General features: G+C 37.0%; 2 protein-coding genes across 2 annotated transcripts in view; both read right to left on the bottom strand.

The window, feature by feature from the left end:
* LOC140232780 (O-acyltransferase like protein-like) overlaps positions 1-362 on the bottom strand; it is a 33,452-nt gene extending 33,090 nt beyond the window's left edge. The window contains exon 1 of the mRNA XM_072312895.1: positions 233-362. Coding sequence (XP_072168996.1) covers positions 233-290 — 58 coding nt within the window. The 5' untranslated portion in view covers positions 291-362. The remainder of the gene's footprint in view (positions 1-232) is intronic.
* A 2,240-nt stretch (positions 363-2,602) lies between these two features.
* LOC140232565 (O-acyltransferase like protein-like) lies at positions 2,603-17,441 on the bottom strand. Its single transcript, XM_072312657.1, has 4 exons — positions 17,201-17,441; positions 12,946-13,097; positions 10,806-10,887; positions 2,603-2,712 (listed from the first exon to the last, which is right to left on the bottom strand). The coding sequence occupies exons 1-4, from the start codon at positions 17,439-17,441 to the stop codon at positions 2,603-2,605; spliced, it is 585 nt and encodes a 194-aa protein (XP_072168758.1).
* Positions 17,442-17,662: the final 221 nt, after the last annotated feature.

Below are 17,662 nucleotides of genomic sequence, written 5' to 3'. Positions count from 1 at the left end.
GCGCTCCCAGAAATAATCATGTGTTTTACCTTCATCACATACCAAACTTTGTAAACTTTGTTTACAAGCAGAGCGCCACTACAATAAAATATTGAAAGGTTTGAATTAAAAGCCCAGGCTAAGGCCGGCACTGTAAACGGACAGAATTGCAGGGCCGAGTACCGTAATTGAGGCCGGCCCAGCCCTGCACTGTAAACGGGGTCTAGGTGAGAGGTCAGGAGGTGTGTCGTACCGCCAATGCCCGCTTGGGCCACGAGGGCCAAGGTGTGACCAAGGATGACCCACGACATGCTAATGACCCTGATTCCATTCAGGCAGGTGATACCGCCCTCGCCCTGCTTGGTGCCAAGAAGTTTGGGAATATTGCGAGAGAAAGCAAAGCAGAAGATAAGCCTTGTCCACACACCTGATTTAGAAACCAAAAACAGAAAAACAATCACAACATCAACATCCAGTTATTACAAGTTAATCTGAATTGAGAAAAGCGTGACAAATTGAAAGCAAAGTACAGAGTGTTAAAGTCATACAGTAATGTCATGTAAATGGCATTCTTTTCCATAATTATATACAAAAAAGTTTTCAATGAATTTGTCCATGATGTGCAGCTGACCAGTAGATATTGTCTTATCGCTTGAATCTGACATATACTTTGTACCCCCTTCTTCATCTGCTACATATACATAGTTTATTTGAGAAAGTTATATTTGTGCAAACAAAATTAAAAGTCTGTGTTCATGGCCACTGTGTTTGATGAGATATTATAGGTGCATTGGAAATACAATGTACACTATTTCATATTGTACAATGTATGTATCCAGTTAATTATGCAAAGGAATTCCAGTCATGAATAATTTGCCCAGCATATTACATAAAGATATCAAAACAAGCATATACTACACCATAAAATAAATCAAAGTTTCTCTAACAGAAACATGGCAATACCTGTATAATAGGACAATGCTCTGTTCAGATCACACAGCTACATACATAGAAGCTTGTCATTATTTAATCTAAACAGTTAAAGAAAAATTAATCTTTCAATTCCTCAATACAAATTCAGATGAAACTTTTGATCACAAAATTGACACAAATGTCGTTTTTGTTGGTCTGAGAGAATCGAAGTCTGCATTAATCACACTCACTTAGTGGCCTGCTGGTTACGACTGTGACTGTTTCCCTGGTAACCATGGAATGATGTGGTGACTTTGAGTGATCCAGTAATGGAGATTTTTCAGAGAATTGATTTTCCGGCAGGACATGATCCCCCTTTGGCTGCAAAACAATGTTGTTGAGAACAAACCGACTCTTAATGATAAAATCACACTTGCAGCATTATGTTGCATAAACAGTCACGATTTACAAAGTTAATCATCACAACATGAAGCACCTGGAGCTGTGCACACATCATTTTAAATAATCCTGGATTCAGAAAATGATTCAGACCACCACCAAATACTAAGCACTTGTTCTTTTACCATAATGGCCCTAGCGTGCAAATTTCATCAAAACCTTCTGTATAATAATGCTCACAAACAAACAATAAAAAAAAAAATGGCAGAGGCTTTCAAGATCAATACTTGCTATGTGGAACATTTCACATTAGGACCAGTGAAACTGGTGCAACATTAGGATATATTAGGAGCAAGAGGACTAGTCTTTGAGTCTTTCTTTTAAAGGCAAAAGTATATTTACACCTGTTATATATGAATACACATAAAGTAAAAAATGAAAAAAGGAATTACTCACATTATCTAGGCTGCCATATAAGTTCTGCTGGGCAGTATGACCCCCGTTCTCCAGTCCCACTCTGTGAGGAAGAGGCGCATCACTAGCCTCTCTGTCTTTGGCTTGCAAACAATGGTCCACAATGGAACCAGCAACGCAGAGCAAGAAGAGAACTCCTATCACAATGCTTCAGAGGCAAAAATAGACGTTAAACATGGTCAATTGGACTGATGCTTTCATATCTGTCTGTTCTCAATATTTCTCTCAATGCTAGCATGCTGTCTGCAAAGTGAGGGTTGAAATGGGAGCAAAATTAGACATTAAACATGGTCAATTCAACTGATAAGCTTCCATATCTTCTCTGTTCTTGATGATATTTCTCTCAATGCTAGCATGCTGTCCGTGAAGTGAGGGTTGCAACGGGAGCATAAAATATGTTGAGGTATGTTGTATCTCAGTAACTATCACTGGTAACACCAGTGCATGTCATTGTAGGTAAACCATGAAACATACAACCCATTTACCACTTTAATACTAACAAAAACAAATAGACTTAAAGCAATTTTAAGGATTAATAAGTCGCAAGAAATCAAAGCATGCTAAAATTAATGAATGAATGATTGTTGAATACATATAAGTATTTTCTGCCAATTCCTAAAAAAAAAAAAAAAAAAAAAAAAAAAATTGTGAGAAAGATGTGAGAATTTCATTGCATCATGCATTGAAAATCTTGTTGGTCACTATCAGAGATCACCCTGTGAAAGAGCCCACAAAGATCATCCCCTAAAACCTTGAGGTATTACTGTAACATGTAAATATGCAAACAAAAGCCCGACACAACACTCCAAAGTGATTTAAATGTTCATCAAGAGAACTCTCACCAAACAGAGATGAAGCCTCCATTGAAGTTAGCATCCGGTTTGTTTACACAGTCAACTGAGGACCCCCTTACTGTCTCCAGAGTGAGCCAAGATACATTTAAATATCCTGTGTAATGGAAAGGGTTAATAAATACATGAAATGCTGCTGGAATAATATGCTCGCACAAAACCTAGATTCTTATCCTACTTTACATTTACTCATTTTTTTTTTAAGAGAAGGCGGAGGTGATCTAATGATGAATGTTGTGAAGACTTCTTCAAAAGACAGCTAAATATATTATGTCTGAAGTTTTACATTGTTCTAAGGGTGCTCAGGTCAACATCAGATGAAAATCAACTTAAATTGACACTTAGACAGGTACCATCATGGTGTGAAAACGGAAAAAGGCAGAACCAATGGTACACAAATGTCAGCAGACATGAATGTATGAATTTAGAATATGTAATCAAATATCGAAGATTAAAATGTCAAAGGTAAACAAAGTCCTCAGTAAAACGCTAGAACTACATTGATAATACAGCATTGGGGAAAAAGGCAAACTGTTGATATTGACAAGTAAAGATGTACATCAGCATTGGTTTTAAAAAAAAACCAAAAAACAAAACTGTTTCCAAGGTAAATGTAAGGTAGCAAGGCATACTATCACTGTAACCCAGTTTTATTGACCCTCTACACCTATGTTGAGGGGTGCATCCAATGTCTGTGTATACAGTTGCCAGTCATTTATCTTGCATCCTTGAGTAAATAGTCAGATAAGCTGATTCCTGGCAAAACCACACAAAAACAATCATGTGAAGGCTACCACAGAATCATGGAAAGCCAAGGTAACATAGCCTTCCTGTTGTGTTCCAGAGGCTCATGTTTGGCTATGAGCCCAAGTTCCTCATGCTCAGCTGACATGTACATATGTCACATAATTTTTGACCCACATAGGCCCACATGAACAATGAACTTTTAGACATCATGGAGTGCTGAAAGTGATGAAATTTGGATTTAAAAATTTCACTTGAAATTAAATGCAAAGTAAACCTCCTTGCAAAAGCATTATGTAATGCTCCTGTGACGGTTGCATGACTTTTGGTAAATATGTGTTATGTGTAAATGTGTGTTATCCCCATGTGTAAATATGTGTTATATGGACTACACATGATGTGTTTGACACCATATGACTAGCACTAGCATAAGCTACTTATGTGTCTCACTCAAGGATCTCATCTTCCTTGTACACTTTAAAGGACAAGTTCACCTTCATTAGCATAAGGATTGAGAGAATGCAGCAATATTAGTAGAACACATCAGTGAAAGTTTGAGGAAAATTGGACAATCAATGCAAAAGTTATGAATTTGTAAAATTTTTGTGTTAGAACCGCTGGATGAGGAGACTACTAAGGCTCGTGATGTCATATGAGTACAACAGTATAAAGAAAATATAAAGAAAATTCAACATATTTTCACTTTTTTTCACATAATAAAAGAGCACTTGACTTGCCTCTTTCTAACAGCAACGGGAATAATATTACCCATAACATATGTCAGTAACGAGTCAAGGGAATGAGTACTTTTTTCAAAAGATGAAATTTTAGGGAAATAAACAGGGTTTACATAGTGTATAGGCAGTACAACTCTGCTACAGAAGTGAATCTGAGGCGGTATGAGATTTCTAATGGTATTGCCACCAGCTGTTACATTTACAAGTCATTTCCGCTGAGACATCAAAATATAGCAAACAAGTTTTACTATGCACAAATACCAGTACATGAAAACATGGTACTACAAAAACCACTCCATGATTATACCTGGTAGATAGAGTGATATCAAAGTAAAAGAGTGGTAGAGGTGACTTGTTGATACTACAAAGAAACAGAATATGGGGAAAGTTTTGAAATTCAAAAGTTTCACAAGTTTTCAGGAAAACGGCACTGCTGGTCACAACCACATGCAAATTATGTGAGGCAATGTCACTGTTGCACAAGTCTCTGATCTCTGATATGTTTGTACAAAGAAGTCATAAAAACTATGTGGTCTGTAGAACACCCCCCCCCCCCTTTTAAAAAGCAATCTTGCAAGGCCATGTTATCACTTCTCTACTTTTTGCTGCAAATATTGCAAGTCATTATTTTCATTTCCCTTCAAAAATAGAAATCTAATGAAGTTTTCTGTATTCAGTCAAAAGGAGACTTTTAATTTGTGCATACATTTGCATGTGATTTTGACAATATCACTGACATGCGGAACTTTGAAATTCAATAATGTTTCATTTATGTCAGATCTTAAAAACTTTTACTGTTCTGTGTATATGCATGATTTTGCTCCATTAAAGTGAAGTTAGAGCAAAATTTAATTCATTTGACTGCTGGCTAAAGGAGTAGCATTTCACTTTACACAGAGTTTGGTCAAGTGGGATCTATGACATGGTAATTTTTTGTAAGGATTCAAATTCAAATGCACATCAAACAAACAAACAAAATAAAAAAAAATCACATTTAATCAAACTGAAAAGAGGAAATCAGAATTACTCAATATGAGTGTTGAATGAATGACCTTTGACACAGAGTGGTGTGATGTCACTGCTCTGACGTGTATTGACATTGCTGGATTTACAGTTTGAACAAGCTTCATGAAGTCATTCCTCTGGTATTTTGTTAATAAAATTTTAAAGGCATAATTTACCATTTGCAGATGAAACAAAAACCCAGCATTAGTGCTTTAAAATAGTTCTAAAATGTGAGTTAGGGATAGAAACAACCACTGTAAAAATTTGAATTGGTAAAATTGATGTTTAAGGTCCTGTTTATCTTTGGGAGCAGTGATTTAAAGAATGTTCAAGATATTACATTTGATGCATATGTGTAGGTCTGTTGTATGACAAAACATCCTACCATATAAAGGTTTTGCAATAAAGCCTATTAAAACTATAAGGAGATATCAGTAATTTTCTCATTAAACCGTAACTGTAAACGGTTTAGTCTGGAAACATTTCTATTATAACTATTATTCACATTTTGTGTATTTAGCAATACTTAACATCGATTGTATGAATTCAAATTTTTACAGTGGTTGTTTCTATCCCTAACTCACATTTTAGAACTATTCTAAAGCACTAATGCTGGGATTTTGTTTCTTCTGCAAATGGTAAATTATGCCTTCAAGTATTGTCAAATATAGAAACTGTGAACAATAATTTTAATAAAAATAGTTCCAGACAAAACCACCTACAGTTACAGTTTATTAAGACAAATACAAATATTTCCTTATATTTTAGGCTTTATCATGAAAATCTTAAAAGATAGGATGTTTTGTAGTACAACAGACATACACTATATACATTAAATCTCATGTCATGAAAATTTTTTAAATCACTGTTCCCAAAGGTAAACAAAACCATTAAGTACTCGTAAAAGGGAGAGGCACAAATTTGCTGTTAACAGAGTAAATACATTACCAGACAGTGTTTGAAAATCTTATCAATTTTGATACAGGAAATACATTGCAGGCTATGATTACATTTTGATTATTAAACTCTCTTGATAATGGTTCAGAGATTAAGTGTGCCTTGTCCAAATACGCAGAGTGTTTACAAGTCTGGTTTCTTACACTGCATATTGGAAATGTGACAGTGCACTTGCCAGTAAGCTTTGACTACGTACCACATTGATATACCTGTTATTTAACTGTGGAAAGCTTGCATAATCTAAGAAAATATTATGTGTAGCAGCATACAATTACAGCTTCATCTCATGGCATCTGAGTGTGTACATATATACATTGAATGTGAGTGCATCCAATTATGTACCTCTGACAAGGAAGGAGGTTATGTTTTCATCACGAAAATAACAGCTTACTCTATACGGCATATATTTAGTGAGTCTAAATTTTCGCGAATCAGGACTTCCCGACGATTTCGCAAGTGGCTAAATTCAAGATCGTGGAGTCATGTTCTAAACGGAGAAGTGTGTACGTGTACATCACATTCATATTGGGATCAGAGTCAATATTTCACAAAAATTCACAAAAACAAAAACCTCGCAAAATATTCAGCACACACAGTACCGTGTATAGTATGAAGACTGTGACATTACTCGCATTAATGCTTCGTTGTTTTGTATGTCAGTAATTTAGGATTTTCTGATCTCAGGAACATCCTGTCATTAAAAGATCTCTCCACAAATACTTAGTACAGTCCTCGCCCGTTAATCAGGAACCACTTTAGCGTGAACCCGCTTACGTGCAACAAAACTTGATGCAACAAAATTTTAATGCGTTATTTCCACCGCTTAATCAGAGCCATGAACCATGCTTTATCGGGACACATCTGGCTGAAACACACTCCATTGTCCATGTATTAATGTCTAAAAACAATAAGTAAATCCTCAGAAAAAATAGCAGGGACTTAATTTCCTTACCAAAAGGATTATTTTCTAACTAGTTCCCAATAGATTATGCCCACTGCAGTCTAAACATTTCCCATTAGCCAATGAGACGTAGCGCAGTAGTGGCAGTCTTATTGAGCGTCATCTTATCGTTCATCGTCAGTTTCTACTCACACTGTAATCGAGTCCACTGATCTCACCAGCCAGCCAGCTTACACATGTAGCTGAGAGACTGAGCTCTCTTCCCGCCTAGCCCTCCTGCATGCTGCATATCATGCTCTCACCAACTCATGTGTGACTGTGTGTGTACTATCACACCAACACATGCAGTGCACTGTGTGAAACTTCAGCTTTGAGATTACACACACAGTTGTCCACTGTATGCAGGTCTGCTTCTAATCACCCCTTTCCCAGGGCCCCATCCCTGTAAATCTACAAGCACGTACACGAATTCCTTTTTACCAGGCTTTCAGCCTGGCCAGGTGGCTGGCATGCTTGTTGGGTGTCAGACTGTCAGTTTCCCTCTATCTACCATCATTTTTTTTTCTTCTCATTTTCACCTCACATGAAACATGTGCATGGCTACTAGCAAGTGGTTTGTTGCTTAATCGCAGACAGTGTTTTTGTTTTTCTCTGTCATTCATGGGATCGGGCCAGGGCGAGGGATATCAAAAGAAGGAAGTCTGCTCAGGCCAAGTTGTCTTTGCACCATACCATCAAATTATCATTACGATCGCTAATCATTTTGTTTTCCTTCAGTCCCAATGTCGGGTTGCGTCTTATGGGTGCATCTAAACACGGAACAGTATGTATTTTCAACTCTAAAAGAGGGTTATTTTGTGGATTAAATAAATGGAGGTTTGTTCCAATAATGCATTTGCCAAAATTGTGAGACTGCCGTGCCATGTCCTTTCTTTTATCCCCATTTTGGGTGTGAGAGTCGTAGCATACACGGGTATTTGATGCTGTGGTTATCGTCGGGTGTGATGACTGTGCATGGTTTAATGTAATGCCCACATACTTGGCTTCATGTTGTGTGGTTTGCACGGGCCAATACTGGCTATCGCTCAAGCGGGAGCACCGCTTAAACGGGAGAAAAACTTGTCTCCCAACCCCTTGCCATTAAGCGGTGAGCACTGTAGTCATATTCACATGTACAAAATAGTGGGATAACAATCGTGATGTAAACATCTACCTAAGATAGCTGTCCCACATGCAAAATTTCAGGTCAATTGCTCAAACAGTGAGAGAAGAGTTCGAGCCACATTTCGCATGATTTTAATAAAGATTTGCCGTTAACGTGGTAATGCATTACTCCATACTGATGAAAAAAAAAGTGTCTTGTACATCTAACTATGATAGCAGTCACACATGCCAAATTTTATGTCAATTGCTCAAAAAATGACAGCGTAGTTTGAGCCACAAGTTTTGCAACCGACTAACCAACCAACTGCCCAACGGCCTGACTGAGCACCTGGCCATGCGACCTCAGAGTGATTCCTATCTATACCCCTATACACACTATGTGTGGGTGGGGTATTATGAGTTTTTGGATGATAAGAAGTAATAGAGTGAAAAGGCTACTGAAAAGGCTACACCTGTATGCATTGATTGGCATACATGGTGGAGTGCTTTCTTTGTCAATTGTCACAGACATCTGAAAACCATTTATCAATGAATAAACAGCAGTTACCCTGAATAATCCTCATAATCCCTATCAAGTCACTTATGGCTCTTCTGTTGGACTAAGGTTTGAGTACAAGTATTGCTATATGCCTGAGTGGGCTTGGAAACTTTTCAACACGGTCAATAGAGTTTGGATGGATTCCTGCATTCTGACAAAAAAGAGCTTAACAAGTCGAGCATAGCGCCTGGGCACATAAAAGGATTAAACACAGGATGCATTTATCAACTCACTTGCGGCATAGGATTAAGGAACAATTTCAAAACTTTCAGGGAGATTTCAGTCATTGATAAAATGCAAGGCTATTTCGATTTAAGGGTTAGAAACACATTTCTGAAATGCCAAAAGAAGTACGAATGCAAATGCATTTCTGCAGAGATGATTTTACGCAAAAAAAAAAAAAAAAAAAAGTTTTAATCTGTCCATGCCACCCACTGCCAACTACACATCTCTGCTACTCAGGTCAAACTGTGCAATTGAACTGTATAGTTACAAGGCCTCCCTCTCAGAGAGACAGACAGACAGACAGACAGATACACATAAACACACATCAAGGAATTGAAGAACTTTGAAGTGTCAAGGCTTGACACTTATGAGAAAAGATCACAGTTAAAATCTTGCTCGACTTGGATGATTACATAGCTGCTTCACTGTTAATAAACTTTTCCACTAACCATGCATGCTCTGGCACTTAAAACACATGTGGATCAGTGGAATTGGTGCAAATCTCCAAATGTACGTAAAATATTGAGGCAGCGACTGGACTGAAAGAACTATGGTCTTTGCAATTTTCTTGCTCAGACATCATTCAAATTATACATGAATCATATGTCATCTCCTTCTCTTCCATGACAATGATTTAGAATATTGTGCTACCATTATGTTTTCTGCAAATTTTGAGGATTGTGCTGAGATGCTTTTGCTCTGCATTGTCTTTCAAATAAGTGCCAAATGATACTAGCAATAATTAGATAATCAATGTCAGAGGCACCATTATGTTTTATTTATCAATACCCTCAAGACACACACATCATGACAAGCACCACAAAACAGCACTGAGATTATATACCGTTTAAAGAGATGGTTTAGTATTGGTGAAGATGAGGAATGAGCTTTTAAATATGTGTGAGCTACCAAAAAAACACTTATATGAAATAATACAGAGCATATGGATTCAAAGTTCATTAGATGACAATCCATTTTGGAATGGCTAAGACATCCAAAAATAAAGTAAAACAAAGCAATAATAATAAAAAGTGGGTCTTACTTCTTATTAGGACTGCTCTGTTTGGGATATTTCAGCCATTTCAAAACCAATTTTTATCAAATAAATGTTGAATCACTGTTGGAATTACATGATATGCTCTTTCATATTTCATACAAGGTTTCTCATTATCTCTCACACACACACACAAAAAGAAATGTTTAGAAATTTAAGTTAGGTCTCAACCGAAACTATACAATCCCTTTAAGCACTACCAATGTGTGTCTGATGAGTTCATCTCTAAATGAGGTCAGCTTGAAGTCATGTGAGTTCACTGACAGAAAAGGAAATAGGCTGGAAAGATTTTCTGTCAGCATTGCCTGGCACAAATCTGATTAATCTTTCTCTTTGTAATGGTATGAAACTGTTTACAAAGTTGTGGTAGTACCTGTTACTATAATTCTGCTATAGGCTAATGTTCTGCCATTAAAAACAAACATACAAATAAACAAACATGCACAAGGGTTTGATTGATAGCTCAAAGCAAAGAGAGTGATTGGTACACCTATTGAATGGTGAGGCAATGCAGACGTCCCAAGAGTCTTCAATGTCAGTCTTATCACATCATTAGTGTACATTATTTCAATTTCCATACTTTTTCAGTTCATTCACAGCACAAACAGTGATAAAAAAAAAGTTTATTTGTTCACACATATTGAACAGTTGTACAACAGGCATTATAAACATATAAAGTTACACATGTAGAATACAAATAATATTTAACTCAGAGGTTTACATACCATGCAGTCACTCATTTTGTTTATTAAAAAAAAAAAAAAAAAAAATCTTTCTCCCCAATAGATAGAATTTGATATGTGATAAGGAGGCTGTGGCCAATATGGGACTAAAAAACAAACAAACAAGCAAACAAATCGCTTACCAAGTAAAAGTTCTAAGGCATTTTCGACATCAACCCCACTGCAGCTCTCAGGAACACATACTCCCCACTGTATGGGCAAGTCCTTAAAAAAAAATTGAAAAACAATATAATCCATTTATGAACATACCTTAGTAACAAACAGAAATCAAATACTAAAATCAGAACATTTTATCAACCGAGTACAGCGGAAATATGAATGGTTGTTCCTTGTAAAACATTTATTGACATGTGCTTTTCATTTTCAACAAACGAACATATGAGGGAATTAAATTACACTAGAACATGAAAAGGCAGATGTGATATCTTTTTATTTTTAAATTTTCATGGGGATCGTGTCTTAAAAAGTGTATATCAATCATTTCATTTTGTGTCTCCTTTTTTTCTGAATTGCTAAAAACTTGGCATTCAAAAAAGAGGGTTGAGAGATAAAGCTCATGACTAGAATTTAAACTTGAAGAAACACTTCCACTGTATCCGCTTTTGCACCAGAAAAAAATGTCATTCACTGTTTGGCTTTTTTTCCTCCATTACTGCCTAGTCTTTTTCACAGGTCTTCTGTCATTAGTGCTGATAACTGAGGGAGGAGGGCACTTCAAGAAACATTTTCATTGACAAATTTGTAGGACAAATTTGCTTTCAGCCAATCAGATGCAAGGTCCCTCTGATGTAGAGCAAGTTGAAGCCCTTTGCTAGGGCCTTCCAAGATACTGTATGCAAGGATAATTCATCATAACCACTTCCAAGTCACTGAACCAGGTGATTAACCCATTTCAGCCATCAACAATAATTTTTACTGGGTTGGTTATCAATGCCATAAGTATTGCTCTATTTCACCATTGCTCTATTTCACCAGTATCCCACATTTGTAATATACATTGAGTGTTTCATAAACAAACAATCAAAGGGTCTTTGACAACTGCTTCTTCTTCTCTAGAGCTGAGCACTGGCAGACTCTGTAGTATCCAAAGCAGAAATGAGTCCATTTAACCCTTTGGATACAGTAATTCAGGGATTATTTCGGTAATTCATCTCTCACTTTTTCACAAACAGATACAATGTACATATAACCACATCAGCCACAGATTCTGTTGCGAGGTTTCTGCATTTGCGGCCACCCTTCCATTACCTGGCCACCACAGCACTGACAAATCTCCCAAGATTGGATATGATTGACGGATTAATGGGTGGCTGGATCAAATTCCACTGTTAGTACTCTGCACAAATTGCACTTTTCAACGCACAAAAGCTGATTGTAATTCATACAAATACCCACACACATACACACAAACATGTGTGCACACACACAGGCAACCACACAAATTACACAGATCAAGAGACTTCGACAATGATGCTGAGGCATTGATATGTATGTATAGCAGAAAGTAAAAATAAAAGACAATTACCTCCTGTTTACATCACATATTTTGCGAGTCTAAATTTTTGCAAATCGGAACTTCCCGACAATTTCACAAGTGGTTAAATTTGCGATCATGGAGTCCTGTACTGAATGGAGAAATGTACACGCATACTTCACATTCACATCGGGATCAGAGTCAATATTTTCGCATGTCTTTAATTTCGCGAATAGCACCTGACTGAAAATAAAAACCTCGCGAAATATTTGGCGTATACAGTATCCTATAAAAACTCATCACAGATACTCATCACAGATTGCGTTGGATTATTGAGTACATAAACAGCATACTTTTCTACTCGCCACAATTCTCACTGAAAAGTGAAAGCAAATTGCGAGCAGTCTCTACTTTTTTTTAAAAACAGTTTTTGTTCAGCATGCATCAGGCAACCACAACGCTTCATAAAGAGAAATGCCAGCGTCATTGAGATAACATACCCATAGATGTCTGGTACATTTTGAGAGATTTAACCCCATCACGTGACCACTTCAGTGTCTGTTTCTGTTGGTCTTTTGCCTTATATTACTGCCTTTCATTCTAAGTCTGCCTACCATCTGAACATCAGCCTAACATCTGAACATCTCCCAAACATTGATATGCATGTTAAAATCAGAACAAGAAAAAAGAAGTGTATACAAATTTCACTTGCACAAGATCAATACAAGGTATGACACAACACACTTAGACAAAATAATGAATTGTTTGGAGAAATCATCTTGTCTCACCAGGGTGGCGTTGACCACTGCTGACAGGTTAGCTGAGATACGGACGAGGCAGTATCGGTGCTGGGAGACTCCCATGCACTCATCAAAGTGACCCAGCCAAGCAAGATTGCCCACAAGTATTCCAGCAGAAGGCTTGCCAAAGGAGTCCAGAACTGTTCAGAGGGAATTGACAAAACAGAATAGTTTCTCCCTTTATTGTTCAAAATGAAATTTCAACCTTTTTCACATTCCATAAATATATTCAATGAAAAAAGAAAAGTCTTCAAGTAGCAGTCTGAAACAAATTGTAAAAAAGAATATACAGTTGAACCTCTCGTATCCGGACAAGTTGGGACCGGGGCTCATCCGGATAAGGGATTTGGCCGGATACGGGAGACTCAATGCTTTATACATGTACTTTACCGTATAATAGAGCTCTATGGTACATACACATACACATGTACTGATGTAGCCCATTGTAGTACCACATGTAGTAATGTGTATACTGCGACCTTTTCATTGTTACACACAGTAACAGACCCAAAAATAGAGGTTCGTGTTTGCAAGCGGAAATCATTTTCTTTTATAAATTCTTGGGATGATTTACCTAAATAATTATTAAGTATATGTAATTCATGTGTGTTTCCTCCCGTAATTATTAAAAAAAAGATAAAAAAATCACGGCGAGATTGCGTCCGGATAATAGAGAGATCCGGATAAAGGGAGGCCGGATAATAGAGGTTCAACTGTAGATACATGCATGACCCTCAAAACATTATACTGTATAAGCTGTTATTTTTGCAAGGGTTTAATTTTTGCGAATTTCGCGAATCTCAGTTGGACCGCGAATTTAACAACACGCGAAAATGTCACCTGACGCTAAGGTAGTAGTGCGCTTATGTAGGCCTCTATGTCAATTCGTGAAAAAAACATCTCGCGAAAGTGTCCGAGACTTTCGTATTCACAAAAATATCTGTACGCGAAAATAACAGCATATACAGTAGTTTATCCAAAGAAGTTCAAATACAGACAATATGTATAACATAATCACTGGCTACCTGAATATTGATACAATATTACTGTTTATATGAGGCCCAGGTATGTTTGATCATGTGACTTTGAAGCCAATAGCTGAGAACTGTGTTTTGTTATATGCATGATATATTGCAATTTTAAATTCATGCTTTGTCGAGGAAGGCTGGTATGTGCTATCTTGATTATTAGACAGAAGTAATCTAGTTAAAACTATCATATGACTGGCAGAGCCTGAGGGACCTGTTGTACATGTGATAAACTTACTCTCCTGTGCCCATAAAACTCAACTAAAAGATTCATTTCTTCTGAACAAACTTTCATCCATTTGTTTGTACAAAATACCTTGCCACAAAATACATGTTGTTTAACAGATTCTGAGAATGCTTGTTCTGTACATTACTGTTAATGCATCCTTTATGAACAATATATAATTGTGAGAGCACAAAATTAAGGACATAACACTCTTGAAAAGACGATTGATGTACCTGCATGCTGTTATGGCAATATTTTTGTACATGCAAGAGGTGCAGCAACCATTGAATGAGTCTCTATGAAGGACCAAATGTAAATATATATCCATGATGTATGTCTGGGAAGGTACTCAAAATAATGTTTGCGAAGGAAAACAGTTCTCTCGCTCCTCACATCCAACATCAAATATTACACAATAGCAGAGTGATTTCATCAAACAGGACTTTGAACCATGCACCCGTGAGACCCACTCATGAGTTGGCTCAACCATTAGTTTAGTCCCCGTCCCAAAAACTACCCATTGTGCCCCAAACACTGCGACTTCATATGCAGGGCATCAACAGGCTTGCTTGGAGTGGCAGTCAGTACGGATACTAAGGAAAAAAAAAAATGTTCAACCAGCACAACACTCTCTTGCAAAATGAAGTATGCGATGACTAGGCATTTCTTGGCAAGGCACCACAATGTACCCAGCCCCCTTCCACTAGATTTTCGTTATTTGTTAAATCCACCAATTTTCATCTAACAAGTCAGATTGTGATTTGATTACTTGCTCCACACTAAAGATTTTACTTTTAAAGTGAATACAAACATGCAAATTTCTCTTTTAAATTTGACAGCAATCAGACATTCTCTGGACTGGCAATCCATAAGAGGCAAGCAGACATAGAAAATAATAACAATAATTTAAGAATATATATTAAAGTAATATATTGTATATCATCAAAAAGAACACTAAAACCAAGTTCATGCTGTGTACCAACAATACGCTTAAGCACACAAATTTTCAAGCGATTCGCTCTTTTTCAAGTGTTCTTGAGAACACTCGAGAAAGATTTCTTTAAAAAAAAAAATACATAATATATATAATCAGGCAAATATACATTTATATTTGTATGTTAACATATACACTATGTGTATACATTAACTTATATACGTTAATAAATGATAAAGACAGTCACTATTCACTGCAGATCCAAAACTAAATGCATGATTTATCACGTTCATAATTATCTAATTAAACTAACTAGGGCAATGATCTGTCAGTCACAGTATGCAGACACCCAGTCTCATCTTCCTAGTCTGGATATGTTGGTACATATTTCACAAAGGTCATTGAATTAAGTCATCAGTTGTCTACAATTTATGAATCGTAATCTTACTAATAGTCTCAAAGTCAAGTGTCGCTCCCAGCGTGTTTGTTTTGAGATATCCTTCGTAATCTAATAGAAAGGAGCACTAAAATCATAATGGAATGTCTGACTTTCATGGGATCTCAAGGTCATATAAAGACATGTTGGTATCATGATGCAAAATTATGGAAACTTGGCATATAAGGTCCACTATTTCATAACTAGTTTCTCCTTGAACAATACTGACAGATTATGTTTTGAAAATGGTTCTAATTTTGAGCTCCTGCTGTTCTCAAATTTGGTTTGCAGCAATGGAATGACATCATCAAGTGGGAAAAGTGGCCAGGATTCGTTCACAAAGCCTGTGTCCGACTTCTATGAAATCTCCAGAGTTTAACTGGACCTCAATGTCATATGGACATGTGGGTATCACGATGCAAAATTATGGAAACTTGGCTAGTAATGTCCAAAATTTCACCATTAAGTTTCCTCTCGGACAATATTGACAGATTATGTTTATGGCTCTAATTTTCGACTCCTGCGGTTATAAATTTTGTTTGCAGCAATGGCACTGCATCATCAAATGGGTGAAGTGACCAGGACTCGTTCACAATGTGTGTTTAAAGATTGTCGTGATGTAATACATCAGAGTACAAGGGGTCAGGGACAGTAATGGCCAAATTCCGTGCAGAAGGTTGGGCGATGATGAAACACACCATGGGTCAAAGTACTGCAAAAGTGCTTGAATATCACATGATCTTTACAAAATTTTAGGATCATGCTGATCACTCTATTTGACATTCAGGGAAACTGTAGGTTAAAGATGTTAAAAGGGTGTGCCTGTTTTACGTTATCTACCCCCTCCCCCTCCCCACCAAATTTTGTGAAGTTGGGCAATGATAAAATACATCATGGGCTAAAGTTAGCATAAAGAGCTTTTTTTATCATACATGATTTTGCACAATTTTATGATCCTACGGTTTGCCATTCAGGTGAACTCAGGGTTAGGCATCACTCTGCTGTATAAGGTTTAGTCTGAGATATTATCCCTCTCCCTTCTTTCTCTTTCCCTCAATTCTCTGCCTCCATCCTCCTCCTCCTCCTCCTCCTTCTCTATCTTTTCATCATCTCCTAATTCCTCCTCTTCTTTGGTAACATATGGCTGGATAGATCTCTTGGTGGGATTTGACAATATCTTAGAATCAGATTCATATCATCTGCTGTGAGAAAATGAAGAATACCATATTTGTGTCTACAGGTGCATGTTTGTGTGTGTGAGAATATTAACCCACTGAGGACAAGCTGATTTTGCTTAAAGTATAACACATATTTCCCACTGACATAAAGCCCATTAGAGTATACTTTATTAATAGGACTAGTTTTCAACAGGTTAAAAAATCACTTAAGACAAAACTGAAGCTAGCACAATGCATAAAACAAAGTAAAAAAAGAAGTGAAAAAGTAAAAAACAAAACAAAACAAAAAACAAAACATGAATAATGGCGGTGTTGGAAGGTTGTGCAACTGAAAGGCTACTATAAAAATCTTTTTACTGAATGATGTAGTGTTGCTGTAGAAATTTTGTGTACGGTAATCTAATCCTCTGCCATTTATGCTTCAATGTCCAATGAACTGACCTGGAACCAGTGCATCAGGACTACTCAGCAGGTGAATAAGATCGAGGAGACAATTCGGTGAAACATCATCCAGGGATGGCTCTGCAGCAGAAAAGGCAACTTGGGGCCCAGCAAAATCCTCAATAATGGATTTGGTCAGTGGACTCATATTTGCCCGAGCATATAATATTGCTGGGCTGAAACATAGCACAGTGAGCACCACTGTCCAGATGTGTGGATAGATCAACAGCACCTTCGCCATTATTCCTTTACTTCATAAACAAAAGCCAAACAGGAGAAGTTCTGTAGTGAGAGAGGTAGATATAGATTGAAAGTGTTGGGGGGGGGGGGGGAGAGAAAGACACTTATTATAAATGTATACATGCATGAAGGTTGTAGTATGGATTTCAGAAATGTTCTGTATCTTGGTAAATTAGATATACTTGTGAATTTGATGGCCCAACAGTTAGGTATAGAAAATAC

This window comes from Diadema setosum, chromosome 9 (assembly GCF_964275005.1).
Source record: "Diadema setosum chromosome 9, eeDiaSeto1, whole genome shotgun sequence".
NCBI lineage: Eukaryota > Metazoa > Echinodermata > Echinoidea > Diadematoida > Diadematidae > Diadema > Diadema setosum.
Note: the sequence above shows the minus strand (reverse complement) of the source record. Positions and strands in the feature narration are given on the sequence as shown.